Source organism: Bactrocera neohumeralis, chromosome 3 (genome assembly GCF_024586455.1).
Source record: "Bactrocera neohumeralis isolate Rockhampton chromosome 3, APGP_CSIRO_Bneo_wtdbg2-racon-allhic-juicebox.fasta_v2, whole genome shotgun sequence".
In the NCBI taxonomy this organism is placed as follows: Eukaryota; Metazoa; Arthropoda; class Insecta; order Diptera; family Tephritidae; genus Bactrocera; species Bactrocera neohumeralis.
Window position 1 is genome coordinate 39,374,383 of NC_065920.1, and position 19,999 is coordinate 39,394,381.

General features: G+C 32.0%; 1 protein-coding gene across 4 annotated transcripts; it reads left to right on the forward strand.

Annotated features, from left to right (window-relative positions):
- The first annotated feature begins 295 nt into the window (after nt 1-295).
- On the forward strand, nt 296-13,908 carry LOC126752548 (A-kinase anchor protein 200). 4 transcript variants are annotated; one of them, XM_050463439.1, is made up of 5 exons: nt 296-518; nt 9,178-9,349; nt 9,974-10,366; nt 10,446-12,583; nt 13,744-13,908. In XM_050463439.1, exons 2-4 carry the CDS (start codon nt 9,194-9,196, stop codon nt 12,456-12,458), a joined length of 2,562 nt encoding a protein of 853 aa, XP_050319396.1. In that variant the 5' UTR covers nt 296-518; nt 9,178-9,193; the 3' UTR covers nt 12,459-12,583; nt 13,744-13,908. The 4 variants fall into 4 exon arrangements, with proteins under 4 accessions (XP_050319396.1, XP_050319397.1, XP_050319398.1 ...); XM_050463440.1 differs by lacking the exon at nt 296-518 and adding an exon at nt 1,473-1,493 and having other exon boundaries at nt 9,178-9,307; XM_050463441.1 differs by lacking the exon at nt 296-518 and adding an exon at nt 1,473-1,493 and having other exon boundaries at nt 9,178-9,307; nt 9,983-10,366.
- The last annotated feature ends 6,091 nt before the right edge of the window (nt 13,909-19,999 follow it).

A 19,999-nucleotide genomic window follows, 5' to 3' on the forward strand; every position in this document is an offset into this window, starting at 1 on the left:
CGAATTCGAGAATTTTTCGAAAATGGAAAGGCGGTGTCGTTTTGTCGCTGCTCTAGTGATTGCCACCTACTTTGAAAATAATTATTGTTCTTAAACTGGAAAGTTAAATAAATCTTGTGTTGAGTGTAAATTTAATAAATCATTTAGGAATACGATACAAATGTATTTTTTTGTTGAAATTAAAAGATATTTGTTAAGATCTATTTAGAGATAGTCTGTATTTATAGCAAAACAAAATTGCTAACTGCAATTGAGTTTGCTTGTGCATTGTCCGGCAACGCTTATTGGCGTCTTTGTCGTCGCATTATATGCACCGCCTTTGGATCAAGCAAAGCGTTTCAATTCTTCAGTTACGGTCGAAATAAGCAGACATTTTTGTTTGAAACACTGTGAAGTGTGAAGAGAAAACGAATATAGAAAAGAAAGTTTTTGGAGTTGTTTCGAAATTCGGGTGAAAAGTGATATTTATTATAAAGACGCCGAATAGAATTAAGTTTAATATAATCTGAAAGGAGCAGGTAATTAGAAAAATTTGATTTGCAAAATTAAAGGTTTAGAATTTGCCTTGGTTAAGAATGGTATGAAAAGTGAAGTTTATAAAAGGAGTAGTGCATGAGAATTGAAAGAAAATTCTGTATAACGATATGTGTTATTAAAGAAAATAGTTACCCACGGGAGAATCAAAGTTATAGCAATACACTTTTAAAGTTAATGCGTTTTTCTTTGTTTAACTGAAGAAAATTTGATGTTATAGTAAGAGTAAATTAATTTACTTATACCTTTAGTAAGTAGTTATAACCGGAACATTGCTAAGTAGCATCGTACTACTAGAAATACAACACGACAAAGTGGATTGTCGACGGACTGCCGTGTAAAAGCCATCTTCTCCCCTCCTTGATTCCTGTCGTTCATTGTCGTTTTAAGAGCTGTGAAATGTGTTCAATTTGGGTGTGCCTTCCGCAGCTCTGCCAGAGTTGCGGTCGCGTCGTCGCCAAAGGCGAAGTCACAGGCGCCGGTATAGTAGCAAGTTGGATTATACGGCTTTGTTGTTGCTGGTGTATTGCACTCGAGTTGAAGTCGACTATCGCTGTCGCCTTCGCCTTAATACTTCGTGCGTATTTTCACTCGTTTGTTGCGTCCATATGCGAAGTTCGTTCATTCTACTCGTTATTTTTCGTTTATTCGTGCAATCGCTTATTCCTTTTGGTCCTTTTTGTTTGTGTTTTCTTTGTATTTCTACTATTCATATATATACTTTTTTTTATTAAAGTGATAGTGTTAAAATAAAATAAAAAAATTTATATGTGAAATACTTAAAACAATAAATGTAGTTTGTTAAATATATATTGGCTTTATGTATTTTTACACACTAAATTACGTATATGTATATACTATCTATGTATAGCTTTAGATTAAAAAAATTGAACATTTTTAAATGCACATAAAAAAATTTAATAAAATGAGTAATATAATAAAATGGACAATATTATAAGGTATATAAGATTTTCCTAAGTAAGAATAAATGTTACTAACATTAGCGTCATATATTACAATTTTTATCGTAAGCAGTTACTTACATTCAACAAAAGGGCGTTATTCCTCAAAATAAGTTTTCATATACACATACATATGTACATATGTATGTATCCAAGATTATATGTAAATTGCGTAAAATATTGAGCTAAATTTGCATGTAAAAAAAATAGTGAATCGGGTTAACTCATATGGTCAAATAAGTAGATAATATGTATTGATCCTAGTAAAAATATAATTTCTTCATTTCATAATAATTAAAAATAACGGAACAGTAAAAGCTAAATATTTATTAGGACTATTCATATTAGAGGGTAGAGTTACTTATAATCTATAGATATTCTAATATAACTAGTTATCAGTACAAGTATCTATCGAATCAAGTAGAATTTAAAATTTTGCTACATACATCATACATACATATACAGGAAAAAGGTGTGTTTGTTGGCCGATTTCGTTCATTCATTTTAACAATGTCACATAAGAATGTAAGAACAATGCCATGCACTAAATTTTGTCGAAATCGGTTGGTCAGGTCCCGAGATATGGGATTTCACCAAAAAGTGGACGCATCGTCCAATTTTCACGCCGGCTCCCTTAAAATTTACTTATATCATCTCGGTGGTAAAATTTAATGTCTGACATATGTATTTAGTTATTTATTCATCGCGCTTTTAGTAGTTTTTAACAGTACCGTTATATAGGGAGTGAACGGGGTTATCCTCCGATTTCATTCATTTTCACACTGTCGGTAGAAGTTCTTATAAGATTTATACTCAGCTACTATACTACTATATTTTAAACTTGTTAGAGGGGAGGGCCACGCCCACTTTTTAAAAAAATTTTGCCCACAGGTTCCGCTTGCTACTGCGATTCTACATTCAAAATTACAGCTTTATATCTTAATTTAGTGTTTAGTTATGGCACTTTATAAGTTTTCGGTTAATTGCGATTTGTGGGCGTGGCAGATATCTCAATTTTTACTCTAGTTACAGCTTGCACGGACGGACGGACAGAAAATTAGGGATACACACCAAATATTAAAAGATAAAAATTGTTTAACCATGAAACTATTTCGCGCTTTGTTTAATCGCATCAGAATATATGAATTTAAATTTGTTTTAATAAGTTAATTTTTGCTAATTTGAAAAGAAAAATATTCTATTAAAAAAATTAAAAATTGAATTTTAAAGCCTATTTTATGTTTTAGTTTTGTCGCATACTGTATTTATGTACCTTTGTGTGTATATAGCAAATTTACCATATAGCTTATACATATAAGGCCTTAATCACATAAGGGCGCTAACACAAACAAGATTGTAATGTGATCAGTTATATTAATAAACAACTTATGATCCAGGAACGATTGGATATATTATATTGTTTATCAATAATCTATTGTGGTTAATTTTTTTGTTCAATAGATTTGCGAACTTGAAAATAATATTGTATCAACCACTAACTTTGTTTATGGTTACATAACTTTGTTATGAATTGAATTCCATTTGTCAATATACTTAGGATGTTGATCTTACAGTAAATTTTCCAAATTTATTATTATCATTATAATTAAATTGTCAATACATTAAAATAATTCATAGCAGTACAAAATTTAAGTTCTTTATTATTTATTTATTTTATTCTTTATGTGAGGAAAGCAATGTGACCATGTCATATATTTTATGTATAAAAATATATTCAAATAATGTTATAACTTTTGCAAATAAAGAATTGTACAATAGAGTAAAGTAGAGTTAGGTTTATGTAAAAAATATTTAGTATTCTTGACGATTTATTGTTGATAAGTAATAACTGTCAATTGCAAAAAAAGAAATATATATGTACATGTGTATATGATACAAACTTCAGTAATTTTTAATGTTGATATCTACTATCTTTATATTTTATCTAAAAGTTATTCATTCAAAAAAGTATATTTCACACATTGATTAGCGTCGCAGCGAGTAATTTCATAGCTGGGGCGGGATTGATTAAGGCTTAGACATTAGTTATTCGTATGTATATACAATAATCAATACATACATACGTGCCAGATATATGTATGTGTGTGTATATTTATTATATTGGTCAATGAACGTGCAAGAAAATACTTTGCGTCGGACATTTCGCTTACGAGTTCAATCACATGAACTCGCGTGGCATCTGCTTGCCGGCTCTAATATACATATGTACATACAAATTTTTATAAAATTTTGTGTATGTTTGTACTTATGTATGAACATACGTTATAGATAAATTATACATAAATAGTTTTAAGTACATATGTACATACATATAAAAATATGCGTAAATGATAATACATATAGAAGCGTGTGCTTCGTAAATTATTTTGACTGCCGGTTAACTTGTCGAATTTTCTGTTGCTCATATTTTGGCGCTTAACTCCATGTGAAGGTCAATCATATGAAAGTTACGTGCTAGTTTCTTTTGTTATTTTATTTTAATAAGTTGACAAAACAAAAATTTATGCAACGGTTCTTTTTCATTATAAGCGACAGAGGGACTATTGTACTTACTTTTTTCCCCAATTTATAACCTTAATGAAATGTATACTTTACATATAGTATGATTCCCTTTTGAAATAATACATAGTTATCTTCACCCGCAAAAACAATACTTGATGTCAAGGCGGTGGCGTAACGGCAATTAGTCACAATTATTAATATGATTCGTTTTACCGCAGTTTACATATAAAATAACGTTTCGTACATACATAAGCATATAAAAATATGTATCTACACACATATTTGTTCTATCCACCACCGCAATAGATATCAAAACGGGGAAAATTGAATACAACCTACCGGAAGTAGTGAGAATGGTTATGAATTATTGAATAGTATTAGCCATTTTATTTCATATACTATGGTCAGTTGTCACAAACCAAATAAAAAATAACATTTTTCATTATACGAAAAAAAGCTGAAGTAATAAAGTATTTTAATGTCAAATATGAAAGTTTCTGTACAACTATTTATCCGTCAGGTGAATAACCGTTAAGCATGCCGTCTATTTATACATACCTACATACATTCATATTTACCATCATCAACTGAAGAGAATTAAGATGATGTGAAAAACGTCAATCAAAGGAGCGAAATTCATTACATTAGCGATATAAGTTTTAGACCGATATTAATTTCATTTATATTGAGCTCCAAATCATTAATATATTTATATAACTTTAAAGAACATGGCTGTATTAAACTTCATTAAAATATGACACAATTTGACTAACCTAAACGGTTTAAAGACGGGTGTAAAGTCAGAAATAATTAGATAAAGTACTTGTATTGAGAGCATTTTGACTTTGTTCTGGTATACTTGAGAACTTATTTTGAGTCAATTTTATAAATATGTAATGAAATATAAATATATATATGGATTAAAATCAGGCGAACGTTTCAAAATCCTGACTCAGTTATATCGGGACCAAGTTATTATTTATTTTCTATTTTATTAGAAAAATACTCTCTGTAAATTTCATTAAAATTTTATGGTTCTGACACGTTAATTTATTGATTTATCGCGTTTTTAGTAGTTTTGAACAGAACCGTTAATGGGAAGAGGACGGTAATATAATCCGATTTCATCCATTTTCATACTGTCGGTAGGGGGTTCTTATAAGATTTGTCCGAATCAATTCCCATTTTTTTAAATTTTTAGACCTCAGGTGGTTCTGCAACCTCCAGTAACAAATAATTTAGTACTTAGTTATGGCATTTTATAGGTTTTTGATTAATTGTGTTTGTGGGCTTGGCAGTGGTTCTATTACGCCCATCTACGAACTCATATTCTCTTCTTATGCCAAGGAACAGATGGAACCAAGTTTCATTAAGATATCTTAATTTTCATTCAAGTTATTGCTTACACAGACGGACATATGGACACATAAATATGTATCTCTGTATATGTATGTATATACATATGTACATACATAAGTATAATAGTAGTAGTAGTATAGTAAAGCGGATATTACTATTTGAATACTTCCTAAATGGTTATGCCTTATTATGTTGAGAATTTAAAGCAATAATTCATATCAACGACGAAGAATGGGCAGCAAAAAACGAAAAAATTACACTCTTCACTGCACACTTCATGATTCTTTGATATTGTAGACTCGGTAGACTCAATCTCTTTTGATGCGTCTTTGGATTATTAATTTTATTTTTTAGTTCTTACATGCATATATTATTATATGTATCTAACGGAATGAATTGTGAATAATTTTAAATAAAAAATTATATTTAATATATGTATAATATGCAATACATTTTATATGTATTTGTACATATATATGTACATACACAAGTTTATAAGTACTTTCGTTAAAATTTATCAGGGTTGAAGTACGATTTTATTTATTATTTTTTTCTTATACAATTCTTACTACTGTGAATAACAATAATGTCAGATGCATAATGGATGTAAATTTACTAACACCACAAAGTGTCGGAAATTAAGTAACAATGGAGGTATACCATGGCCTGTGACCACTAGAAATACAATTATCATTGTTATTTGATATAATTTTGTGTGCCGACTGACATGGAGATGAAATCATTTGAAGAATTTCGATTTCCTTCGTTTTTTTTATCAAAAGCGTTGTCAATCTTCAAAGCAGTATACATTAATTGCGTTTTGTTGAATCGAGCTTTTAAATTAACTTTTTTTTGTAAATGTCATTTTTATCTTGAAGTTTTGTGGCAGTTCTGTGCAGAAAAATTTCAGTAATTTATATCACTCGTTTTAATCATATTTCATTTGATTATCTTAAAGCAATTTTTGGCTTATTTCAATAACAAAATAAAACTACGAAGAGACCAAATAACTATATACAAAATTAAATCTATATATGTACATATATAAAAGAAAGTCGTGTTATATGTACATATATAAAAGACACCATTTATAACTCAAGAAGAAAGTCGTGTTAGTTACACCATTTATAACTACATATATAAAAGAAAGTCGTGTTAGTTACACCATTTATAACTCAAGAATGGCTGAACCGATTTGGCAGGGTAAGGACAATGGATACTTTTTTTTTACTCTTTACTTTAAAATTCAATACAATTCGCAAAGACAAAAATTATTTTTCAAATCATAAGGTTTGTTAAAAATTCAATTTGTAGAAATCATTTGAATATTTCATTTCTTCAAAAAAATAAAAATTATAATAATAAAAACAATAAAAAAAACCATGTATCTATATACATATATAAAAGAAAGTCGTGTTAGTTACTTCATTTATAACTTAAGAACGGCTGAACCGATTTGGCAGGGTAAGGACAATGGATACTTTTTTTTTACTCTTTACTTTAAAATTCAATACAATTCGCAAAGACAAAAATTATTTTTCAAATCATAAGGATTTGTTAAAAATTCAATTTGTAGAAATCATTTGAATATTTCATTTCTTCAAAAAAATAAAAATTATAATAATAAAAACAATAAAAAAATCACGTATCTATACATATATATAAAAGAAAGTCGTGTTAGTTACCTCATTTATTACTTAAGAACGGCTGAACCGATTGGCTGAATTATGGGCGAAGGACGCAAATGCATTCATAAGAAACCAAACGCGATATCTAGCATAAAAATATAGCGGAATAATTGGAGTCTTGATAGAAAGTAAAATTGCTAAATATTGGGAATGGTAGAATAGAACTGCAACCAAATACACAGTGCAATGAATTAAAACTGGCTCAGCAATCATTCGATGAATAATATACCACGTGCGTCCCAAAAGACTGATGCCATAACCTTCCCAGCTGATTTTTTCTCTTTCCACGCTTGAGAACCATTTCATAACATGCAGTCCACTAGGTTGAATGGCGATTGAACTCTTTTGCTTTAACTGGTACACAGCCCAAATTCAACAGTATTTTTTCCCCAAAAACCAATGCTTTATTAACACATGAAATGCTTTTCGATTCATTTTTTTTTATAAACTAACACAAGTTGCTTGACGAAAAATACAATATCTCCTTAACTAATAGTTATAATGTAACTCATAGAAATCATATAGGTGGTATTAGTAGTACTAACTATGTATCAGCCACAGTAAATCGTGGACGGGTCGTCTAGTATAAAAATAATAAATTAATTAAAATATTAATAATCAGTTTACTCAAGAAAATGGAAACTGTAAATTGTTTCGAAATTCATTCTGATCGTCCAACTTACGTTGACTAGCACAACTAAATTATATTTAGGCCCTTCTGAATGCTAGGTACATATGTATATTATGTATGATTGTGACGAATTTCCTTTCTTGATTTCAGCGTATGTAGTCGTAGAAGTGATTCATTGAACTTTCTCGTCTAAAGGGTGGTTTCTACAGTGAGTCATTTTCTCACCCCAATTAAATTTCATATTACAATTGCTTGATAGTCATTACATGCTGAATATTTTCGGTTATTTTTTCTTGTACATACATACATACACATGTAGTACTAAAAATAAATGACTCCGATGTAGGGAATCTCTTCTTAACATTGTTATTTTCAATTTAATTAGCAGCCTTCTGTATATTACTTATGAAAACAAAATAGTCTGAAGTATAAAATATAGTGGAAGGATGTATGTACATACATACATATGTGTGTGTTATGTCAATCCATGTGTATCTGATTGTGCGTTAAAATGAAAAATTAAAGAATCAATACTCAATGAAATAAATACTAAATTTTGAAGGCAAAGAATAAAGTATTTTCTTCTAAAGTGGGTATGAACATAGAGTTGAATAATATACTGTATGCTCGACTTCACCGGAAAATATGTTCAAAGTTATACTCAACCAGTTAAAACGAATGTTTTTATTTGCCAATTTTTGCTGTGCGAAATAAATACTATATATTTCAACCACGAATTTATTTAAATTTAATGAAGACATTATTATGAGGCCAAATGAGGTTTGCACTGTTTCGCAAGTTATCAATTTCGTGTGTCAGACTACACCAATGTTTATAAGAAATTGTAAATATGTACATACATATATAGTCTTTTTTGCATGTAACATGATTCATAGCACTTTAGTACATGATATACTTATGTATGTACATATATTGTTTAATGTATTGAAGGTCCATATAATACTACATACATACTTAGTGCAGTACTTACAGTTGAAAATGTATGTCTTGCGATACGATTGAAACAAAGAGTCATGTACTCGTATTGCAATTCGTAATCAATTAGGCAGCAGCATTGCGAGCTATAATTTATTTACATACATCCGTTGCATTCTACAGATACTTGAGTTTAACGAATGCGTGATGCATATCGTACACTAAAAGCATACATACATATGCAGGAATAAACTTTAGTAGATTGTGTTCACATTTTTACAGCATTCTCTTACAACAAGTTTGTGGCCTGATAAGAAATTTACAAAGCCAATGAAATTGTATTGTTTTCTTTTTTTATTCTTTTTTTATTTAACGATTTACAAAATGTATTTTCGTCTGTTGGTAGATATTTTTATTTATCGAAACAGTCACTTATAAATAAACTAGCCTCATTCAGAATATTGCCAGTTTGAATGATTCTGGGTGCATTTGAATTTATCTGTAATGCTTTTCAGTATATTTGTATTTGTTATACGTTTTTCAGGCGTCAAAAAGACAATATGGGTAAGACTCAGAGCAAACGTTCAGTTGATATAACCACCGAAGCCAAGAAAAATCCAGATGAAGATGTTACCGGCAAGTTGGAAAAAATTGAAGATCTCGATCAAAAACAGGTGAATGGCGATGCAAGTTCTCAGGAGAATGTTGAAACGGAGGTATATAACAAAATATATATTCTGTTAAATATGAATACACTTGCCTTTAAACTTACAATCAAAATTGCGATTTTTTTAATTTAATATGTTTTTAATTGAAGAAAAATCAGAATAGACTGAGTGAAAAAAGTATTTATCAAATTAAAAACTGGAATATATGTATGTAAGGGGATAAAAAGGAAATATTTACATATTTCTAAATGAAACACTATAATTAAAAGCAAGTAAATGTAAATAGGATAAAAAGCGCTAATTTATTAAAAATAAGTTCTTTTTCAAAAGATGATAAAAGTTGAAAGACACGACGAAGTATGCAAACGCGAAAAATTTAAATGCTGAAATTTTTTTAGTTTCTAATAATAAGCCTGGGATAAAAATATTTAATTTTGGGATTAAACTTTTTAACTTTCATTCTTGTAATTCGGATAAAATTTTTTAGTGTTTCAATTGGGTATTTGAGATTTAATTGAAATTTTATTTCAATAGTTTTATAATGCATTATTTTTAATTTCTAAATTTTTAAAAAGAAGTACGTCATAGATATATACAATATATGTATGTTTTTTTTATAATGATCAGGTTTACAAAGACACAAAATATTTATTGTTATTGTTTTTATTTGAGGCATTACAGAAAAAAGATGGTGATGAAACTGAAAATGACAAAGACTTGACAACCGAAAAGAGTGGTGGTGATAATGGTGCACAAGATGGTGGTGGTGACAGTAATACGGGACAAAGTAATGCAAGTGCTGCGGAGTCTGCTTCTAAGGAAGACGAATCAACTGGCCCAAAGGATGGTAATAAAAGCACTGAAGAAATTTCGCCCCTCTCCGATGAGAATAACAAAAAGCCCAAGAAGGAGAAGGTCAAAAAGAAATGGTCTTTCCGTAGCATTTCATTTGGAAAAAAAGATAAACAAAAGCCAGCTAAAGCCGAGGATGCAGCAACTGAAAATGCGGCAGCTACAAATGGTGATGCCGCAGCACAAGTGGGTAATGGTGCTGGCACAGAAGAGGTAAATTTGTATCCATTAATTGCATTATTTAATTTTATTCGTATATTTAACTTACCTGCTCTATTTGTTTCTTTAATAGACGGCTGAAAAAGTGCAAAAAGATGGAGCTGCCGGAGATTCCGAGGAAAAGAATTCTAACGAGAAGGCCATTGAAAATGGCGAAAGCTCTGAGAAAGAATTGAATGGTGAAAAAACGTCAACTTCTACTACACCAGTTGAAGAGCAGGCTGTAAAGGAAATCTCTTCCAATGAAAACACCACCAACATCACAAACAACACCACCGAAACCACAAGTTCAGTTGTAATTGAGAATAGCTCAACCACTGCCACTGAAAATAATCAGACTGAGAAGCAAACTACTGCCACTACCACTAATTTAGCCGCAGAGACTCCTGAAAGTGCACCTGCCGTCGTGAGTAATGGTGATACAATCGAGAATAACGGCACTGAAACGTTATCGACTGCCGATGACCAGAAAGATCAAGTAACAGACAAAGCAGCGGACTTGATGGGGGAAACGTCTGACGTTGCCGAAAAAATTAAAAGCATTCCAAATGTTGTAAACGAGATGTCCGATAACAAAGGTGTGCATCAAAATGGTACGAGCGCAAATGGTGACGAACTCGAAACTGAAAATGAGTCCAAATCACAAGTTGAGGTAATATTCCAAACAGATAAAGCTGCCCTCAAAGAAGAATTAGTTACTTTGAATACCGCTACTACTTCCTCTCCACCCAATACAACCCCTATTTTAATCCCTGACCCCACCATCACCATCGAATCGACGTTGAACGAAATTAGCGAGAAAGTCGTAATAAACAACGAAAGCATGATTACAGATTTGACTGATAAACAAATAGAAGAAACAGCAGCGGTTACTGCTGATTGTGCTACAAGTGCTGTAGTAGACATGACTTTAAAGGCAATCGAACCTGAATCAACATCTACAGTTTCAGTTACAGATCAAACTGAAGTCACTAATGTTGATACAGGTAAGGTTGCGTTCAACGAGCCTGAAGCGGAAATTGATACGAATGCAGATCAATACAAAGCCGAAAGCCAATGTGAAGATACAACCGGAGATTTAATTGCTACTGTAAGTGCAACGTCAACGGCTGCTGAATCCCCAAAACCTCCTCCGCTACCTGTTTCCCCTCCACCATCACAAGTATCAGTTTTTGCGTTCAATGATAATAATCAAGTTGAGGAAGAGGGAATATGTGGTACTTCCACGCATATTGCTGCTGAAAAGGAAACATCAGATCTATCAACATCCGCCATAATACAACAAAAAGATGTCGATGAAATACCAAATTCACAACTTTGTACTGAAGAACCGCAACTATGCGCTGAGGGTGTCGAACCTTGCACTGAGAACTCTCAACTTTCTATTGAGCAAGCCAGCCATAACGAAGATACTGAAAGCGGAACTGTCCCATCTTTATCGGATAATGCTCCTGTAACAACTGCGCAAAGTCCTCCATCCTATGCAAGTGAGCATTTTGAAGTTTCTGAAGCGCCAAAAGCTTCTATGGAACAAGTAGAAGAAATTCAACATAACGTATTGATCGTCAAGGAGGATATCGCGAGCGATACTCTTTCCAATTCGACAGAAGAAGCTGTAGCAGTTCCTGAACAAGTTTTCGATAACACTGAAAACCAGTTTGTAATGGCGGCCGCAGCAGTTGTAGATGAGATAACTGAAAAAGCTGTAGAGTTAATTCAACAACAAAAAGATATCGAAGAGAATCATCCGGATGTAAATGAATCAAACATCATAACAACAAATGAAGATATTAAGACTGATAATGAAGATATCGAAATGAACCCAGTTGAGGATGGTATTGAAAATAGTGAAGTCGTCACCTTTCATGTGAAGGGAGTCTCGATGGAAGAAATTATTGAGAAAATGGAATCGTCAAATATTAATTGCGAGAAGACAGATTCTGATAAGAATAAGCAGTTAACTATTGAGTCACACCTACTTGATAGTCTAAAAATGACTGATAACCATATAGTGGAGGAGGAAAAAGACTTTGCTACAGAAATGTGTAATCAGACTGTGGTCAGCGTTAATGAGATACAAAATTAATGTTCAAACGATAAAGAAACACAAAATTTTATATATATAAATACGAACTATAAATACAGCACTTTATAAAAGATATGATTAAATTCGTATTCGAAACGCAAACAATTGCTGTTTGGGCATCTAAGGTGAATACCAAAATTCAAAACTAAATAAACTAATTGCATTGTAAGAGGTTTAGAAAAAAATTCAAACAGAATGACATTGTTTGCTAGAAATAAACACATACATACATGCATATATATATCATATGCCATTTTGTTGTACTTGCTTTTCGATAACTGATTGCATGGTTCATAGCGCTGTTATTCGTATTTGATGAATTGTTTGGCCGATTGATTTAAGGAAAGCACCAAAAATTTTCTCATTTCGGCTAACAACATAAAATATCTAAAAATGTTTGTCCATTTAGTACTGTATAAAATTACTGCAAATATGTGGGATAATTTCTTTATTTAGGGTAATTATATAATTAAATTGTTTGAGTAACTAAAACTACAAAAACATGAAGTACTGAGGTATTTTAATACATATACTTGTATTTTGTAGAGCAACACTTTTAAACGCGATCTGAACGTTCAATTAATTGAGAAAAAAAAATTACAATAATTAATTGGTCAACAATTCATTCGTAAAATCGTTACTAACAAACGCCTTTGTATAACATTTTCGAGCTACGCAACTAAGTAACATTTTTAAGATGTGTAATTAACCATTTGTTTATTAATCAATCAATATATTGAAAATATTGCATAGTAATATGCAGCGAATGGTCTTATACGAAACGTATTTAATTTTTTTGCGTTCTCTGATTACTTGAAACTACGAATTTCTATATACTTATTAAAATCACTATGTTTATCTTGTTAATCAAAATTAAAATTAATAAAATTCATCTTCCGAACTCAAACATTTTTCTACGAATAATTGTACGCATTTCAATGCCCTGCACCAATGCAATCACTCATATTAAACGTAAAAAAAATACAAAAAAAAACATCTTCAAATGTGCTGTATTCTATTCGCCTTACTCCTCATCCCGTAAGTGTCTTATTTTTTTTCATTTACATGTGCTAACTCTTTGATTAGTGCCAAACTCCTAGACGCCTTTCCCTTTTCTATATTTTAACATTTTTGTAGGAATAACATTGACGCATTATTCATATGTTAAATTTAAATGGAAATGTTTTTTTTATCATGATGTTTATTTATGTTTCATTTAAATAAACTTACTTCTAGTTTGCTCTTATAAAACTTGTTTCTATTTTCTCTCGATTTGTTTGTACAGGATATTACTAATGCTAAGGATCTAAAGGAGAGTGCTGCGGCAGAGGTCACAACACAGGATCTTCCCGTTATATGCGAATAATCCTATTCATAATTATATTATATAAACGAAAAACAAAAAAAAAAAAAACGAAAGAAATACATTTTTAACATTTACATATTTTAATCATTTTGTACAACTTCATATCCCTAATCCAAGATTATATGCAAAATAAAGTATACACAAAATTTCTAAAAACAAAACTTCGCTAATCTGTTGATACCGTTATCATTCTTCTGTAGCAAGCGGTTAAAGTGATGCTACTGAATGAGTTTCATCTTCCAAATGGGAATTACGATAATGAAACAAGTAGCTCGATCTTACTTAGCTTGACATCTACATATACATTTGTTTCAATTATTTCTGCTTCCTAAATCCAGATCGTATTGTTGCTTTATCTGCCAAATCGCAGGCAAAAAAGTTGATACCGAGTTTGTTAGATGCGCGTAATCGGACAACTGCCACGCGCACAAGGCATCATTAATCGAAAACTTGTAAAATGCTAAAACTAGGCAATAACTAAAAATATAAGCCTGTAAAAGTGAATTGCAGTAGCAAGGAGCACCTGTGGGTACAAAATTTTCAAAAAATGTACATGGTCTTCTAATATTTTTAATGCACATATCGCCTAAACTAGTAAAGCTGCAAATCGTATTATAACCCCGCCCACTCCCCAAATGGCGGTTTTGTTAAAAACTATTAAAAGTGCGGTAAATCAATAACTAAATCCTTCAGAGGCATAAAATTCTAAACCCAGGATGATGCAAGAGGGTTTTATACCAGTCAAAACTGGACTACGGCGTGGCACCGCACACATATAAGTGCAATAACATATCACCGGACCTACCAGACCAATTTCAACCAAATTCGATATTTGACATTACCCTGATGTTCTTATGTTATATTGTAAAAATGACGCAATAGGACTACAACTACGCCTACTTCCCAAGTAGCATAATTTTAAATTCCATACGATTATTTCTCTTTCCAATACACAAATCCTATAATATAAAACCTTTCACTAATAGTGGTTTTGAGTTAAGCCCGCTCGAGTCTAAAAATTATCGAAATCGGACCATATCTTTTTAATATATGGATTCCAGTGTGTATAGCTGACTTTTTACCGAAACTATTGGTGTAACTGTGAGGTATACTATATTATTGAAATTCAGTTAAACTATTTCTTTGATAATAACATGTAAACCCTTGTGTCAATAGTGGTTTGAATATATACATATTATACTTAATACAAAGTTTTTCGAACTTCTAGACGACTGTACAGCATATATGATGGCAGTTATTTTAGTTCGGAAGATACGGTTACACCCGAACACCCTTCTTTATTTTTATCTAATTCTAATTGAATAATTCAAAACGTTATACGAGTATAAGGGTATTGAATGTGAAGAAATTCAGGGGTGTTATGGAATCCAAGACAGAATTGCTTAGCTGTCAGAATTGCAAACCAATTCTGATTATCAATGGTGTCACAGAATCTGAATGAATTTTCGTCTTTTCTAACATACGCAAAACCAATATTCGAACCAGCTGTTTACTAATGAGACAAAACTTGCAAGTGAATACATTTGGAAGCAATCCTATTAAAGTTTTTAACTAGTTCCGAATTAAAGAAAGATTTTAAGAGATAACATATTTCGAATGAATAAAGACGCGTTTGGGTCTTAAGTTACGTTTATTACGTTTTGTAAATCTTCTTTAAGGGAGGAAACTGCTTTAGAATCTTCAAAAAAAATTGAATTTTTTTTGCTTAAATCTCTTTAAAATGTATGGGAAGCGAAGACTTTGACGCGCGATTTCTCGGTTTTTCATTTTTACGATTTTTGGGGCAAAGTTTATTATCTTTGGCATTAAATTATCTTCTATTTAAATTAAAAAAACTAAGAAAAGTTAAGTTTGAACATATGTTTAAACAACATAAAGTAAACTTTTTTGGCTACTTTTTTTTCAAATTTTAAAATTTTTTTAGAATTTTACAATTGTTTTTGACATTTTCCTAGTTTAACTTGAACATAAGTTATTAACAAATTTGAATCTCTTTGAATTTTTTGTTTTCGATAGAAATTGCAACCTGCTTACTGCCCGCCGTCCGACAAATGCACATGCGAGATGCATCGAGCAATTGCTTCCCTAAGGCAGAATATCTAAGAATTCGTATCCAAAAAATTTTCTGTTGATGTTTAAATATATAACTATAAACCCTAGAAATTTCGCTTTAATCAATTATTTCTTTCCCTCCCAAAAAACCTCAAAAAATCGATTTTTTAAGCCTCTAAAGCAGGCTCCCCCCTTAATATCCCCATTTTTTTTTTCAAAACTCAATAATTAAAACATTACGTGTTTTATTCTTATGTTTTCTCCTATAGAAATAAAGATAAATTAATTCGTAACAATAAAATAACTTGATTTCTTAACTAGCATTTCAAATCTGTGTGCGATTATCTTCTTGCTTTGTTTCTGACAGCAAAACCGATACAAATTCTGTTTCGAATATCAAACCAATAATGTCTGAATTCATGACACCTACTGCTTTTTTTGATCGGTTTCAATTCTGATTCCGACAACTATCAGATTCCACAACACCCCTGATTAATTTTAATTTATGCTAAGGTACAAATTAAGAGCTTCTACGGGGGGTCGGCAAAACGATCTTCGCTGTTTTTTAATATTCAAAAAAATACTTCCACAAATTTTTTCAAAATTTATTATAAAAGATAAAGAGTTGTACACTCACAATGTAATAATCTGAATAACAATGAAAAATATTAATTTTTACTCGAATACTCTTCAGTCTTTGAATTTGTATTATATCTTTTGGCTTATATCTTTCTTAAAAATAGTGATAGAACTTAAAGATGCACATTTCTAGCTTTGTCTAGCGACGTGTCACTCTCACAGTTACCCTATGCTTTGAATGTAATAAATACTTTTATTTCTCCAAATTTTCAAAAATGGTATTTAAAAACTCCAATTCGGGCAAAAATTCCTGCAAATTGTGTCAAAAGTGTACAAGATATAGGGCGAAAATGGGTTTTTGCTATGGCTTTTCATAAGATGTCTTGTAAATTTACTATCAATTTCCTCAAAACCCGTATTGTGAGATTTTGGAACTTCAGAATTTGCGTGGCTTCTAGTTCCTAAATATTATATACTTAACATCGAAGATATTTTGTAAAAACTCACTTTTGTTCGAACCACCTCATGAAACTTGTAGGTAGGTAGATAAAAGGGGGCGGCAGAACATCCTTGGCCCCGGGCGCCCGAAGTTGTAGCTACGCCACTGACCTAACGGTTGTAAGTATCACCTAAAACTTATCGATATAGATATACGGTTATATATATATAAATATAGGTATGATCAGAATGACGACAAAAGTTGAAATCCGGTTGACTGTGCAAGCTGTAACTTGAGTAAAAATTGAGATATCTGATGAAACTTGGTATGTGGGTTCCTTAGTACAAAAAAAAAATCGGGTTCGTAGATGGGCGTAATCGGACCACTGCCACGCCCACAAATCGCCATCAACCGAAAGCATATAGTGCCATAACTAAGCACTAAATTAAGATGAACTATAAAGCTGTAATTTTGTACTGACGATCGAAGTAGCAAAGGGCACATATGGGCAAAATTTTTTGAAAAAGTGGTCGTGGCCTTGCCCTCTAACAAGTTTAATATATTTACATACCTCCTAAACCACTCAAGCTACAACAACCAAATTCGCTGGGTTCAAATCTTATAAGAACTTCTACCGACACACACTCTAACCCTCACTCCCCATATAAAGGTACTTTTAAAAACTAAAACGCAATAAATAAATAACTAAATACGCCAGAGACATTCAATTTTGCTATCGAGATGGTACATATGAGACGGCTTTATGGGAGCCAGTGTGAAAATTGGACGACGGGCGTGACACCACACGTGGCATTCTTCTTACATTTTTATGTCACATTGTGAAAAGAAATCGGACAACATCCACGCCTACTTCGCATATAGCACAATTTTAAATTCCACTTGATTCGTTCAGTTTCCAGTACACAAATCAAAAGGCGATAAATATAACGGGATATAACTTTGCACGAATAATGTTTTTAGTGCGTGCCATCTTATGACCAACAATTGTTTAAATCCAATAAAAACTGTTCAAGCCCCTAGCTACCGAATATTTAGACCCCGGTACCTATAGTTGTTTTTTGATCGAAAATGTCGGTCAATGTGTAATATATATAACTGAAATTAAGGGATAATCGTTCTCTTATAATGGTATGTCAGTATATCAAAAATTAGTTCAATCGAACCAATACTTCCCTTAGCCCCCATATACTTATATAAAGATTTTCGAACTTCCGGGTGACTTACCTAAAGGTAGGCGCTGCCACACCCATTGTCCAAATATGATATCGGCTCTTAAAAAATGTAATGCATCTGATTCATTTATTACTATATCTATCTCGATTAGTTTTAGGTGGTAAAACCAACTTTATATCAATATCTCGGTGCTAGTTTCAACGATGCTTAAGGGCATAGTATTTGGTTCCTTAGTATTTCGATTGAATGTGAATGGAATGGGACTGTGTGCCATTTCATAGTATTGTGTAAAAATTAACTGGAAATCCGGATATAACCATGCCCATATTTCATGGATGTCTACATTACTACAACTTACTAAAAGCGAAAGAACTCTCTGAACAATTAAGCTATGTATAAACATAAAAGGCTTCGAAAACGTACTACTGGAATGTATCCATACTGTAAAATTGCAGTATTTATACATCGTCTGTATGCAACAGAACACTTTCACTACAAAGATTATAAACATAAAAATGTTCAAATTGAAATTCTTGAAAAAAATATTATATTCTTGCCATCAAAAACATAAATTAATAAGAAAGCTTTTCAAACTGACTACGACATCGTTTTATATGTACGTAGGTTGCCTTTTATATTTCGGGATTTGGCCACAACAGTGTTGCCATCTGGAAACTCACAATTTTATGGTAAAGTTTGACATTTTTGTATACTCAAAACGTTTTGTCATATGAGCGATATTTGTTTTACTTACAGTAACTTAAAATATTTTCACGACAAAAAAATGGAATTAAATCTCGAAGATTTCCCGCGATTATTTTTTTCAACTTTTGTCGTGGATTAACACAATAACAATGCACCGATGTACTCAATTAAACTTTTGGCGATGAAGCTACATCAAGGACCAGTGTTTATCGATGGTATGGTGAATTCAATTCGTATTCGTAGAATATTCCAAGACGAATTTCGGGAAGGTCGTCCAAAATCAGTTGTTGTTTCGGAAACTATTGATGCGGTGCGCAAACTGATATTGCCAGATCGTCGTATGACCTATCGTGAGATTCAGACAACTATAGGCATTAGTGGGACTAGCATACATTCAATAATGCTAAACATTTGACTTTGTTCACTTTGGATCCCACACAATTTGTCAAAAAAGTTTCGTGTCGATAGCGAGAGAAACGTTAACGATCGTGATCGGAACACGTCTGTGACATCGCGACAGGTGATGAATCGCTGATTTAAGTAAACAGTAGTACATTGTATAGGTGTTCCAAGATGAGCCGAACACTTCCGAGCAAATGATTGCCTATTTTTTTCGTTCGATGGGCGTGTCACCGCCCACTTTTAGGTAAAATCATATATCTCGGGACCTGCTCGACCGATTTCAACGAAATTCGATATATATAGAACCACGCCACTTCCCAAATAATAATTTACATTACCTAGTATAAAGGTAAAGGTCAAACTTCCGAACTTAATACCGCAAAAATTCCTCACGCTCGTAGATTTTGTAAGGGCTACATCGCGTTAAGAAGTCAAGTTGGCTTCAGAAGACGATGAAATTGTAACTTGTCTGAAAAATATTTAGATATTTAATGCATGTAAAAACGGATTTAAGTATTATTAATAAGCTAATTCACCTCCTCAGCGTTAACGTTTAGCGGTAGAAAAGCACACCTCGACGCCTTTATTTAAGTATGTCAGTAAGTCAAAGGAAGGAAGGACTATTCTCTGACTAAATCATTCAGGCCAATTAGCCTAACTTCTTTCCTACTAAAAACTATGGAAAAGCTCATAGACTATGAAATAAGGTTGAAGGCGCTGAAGATTGCACCCCTGCATGCTGTTCAGCATGCATACAGAGCGGGAAAATTCACCAATACGGCT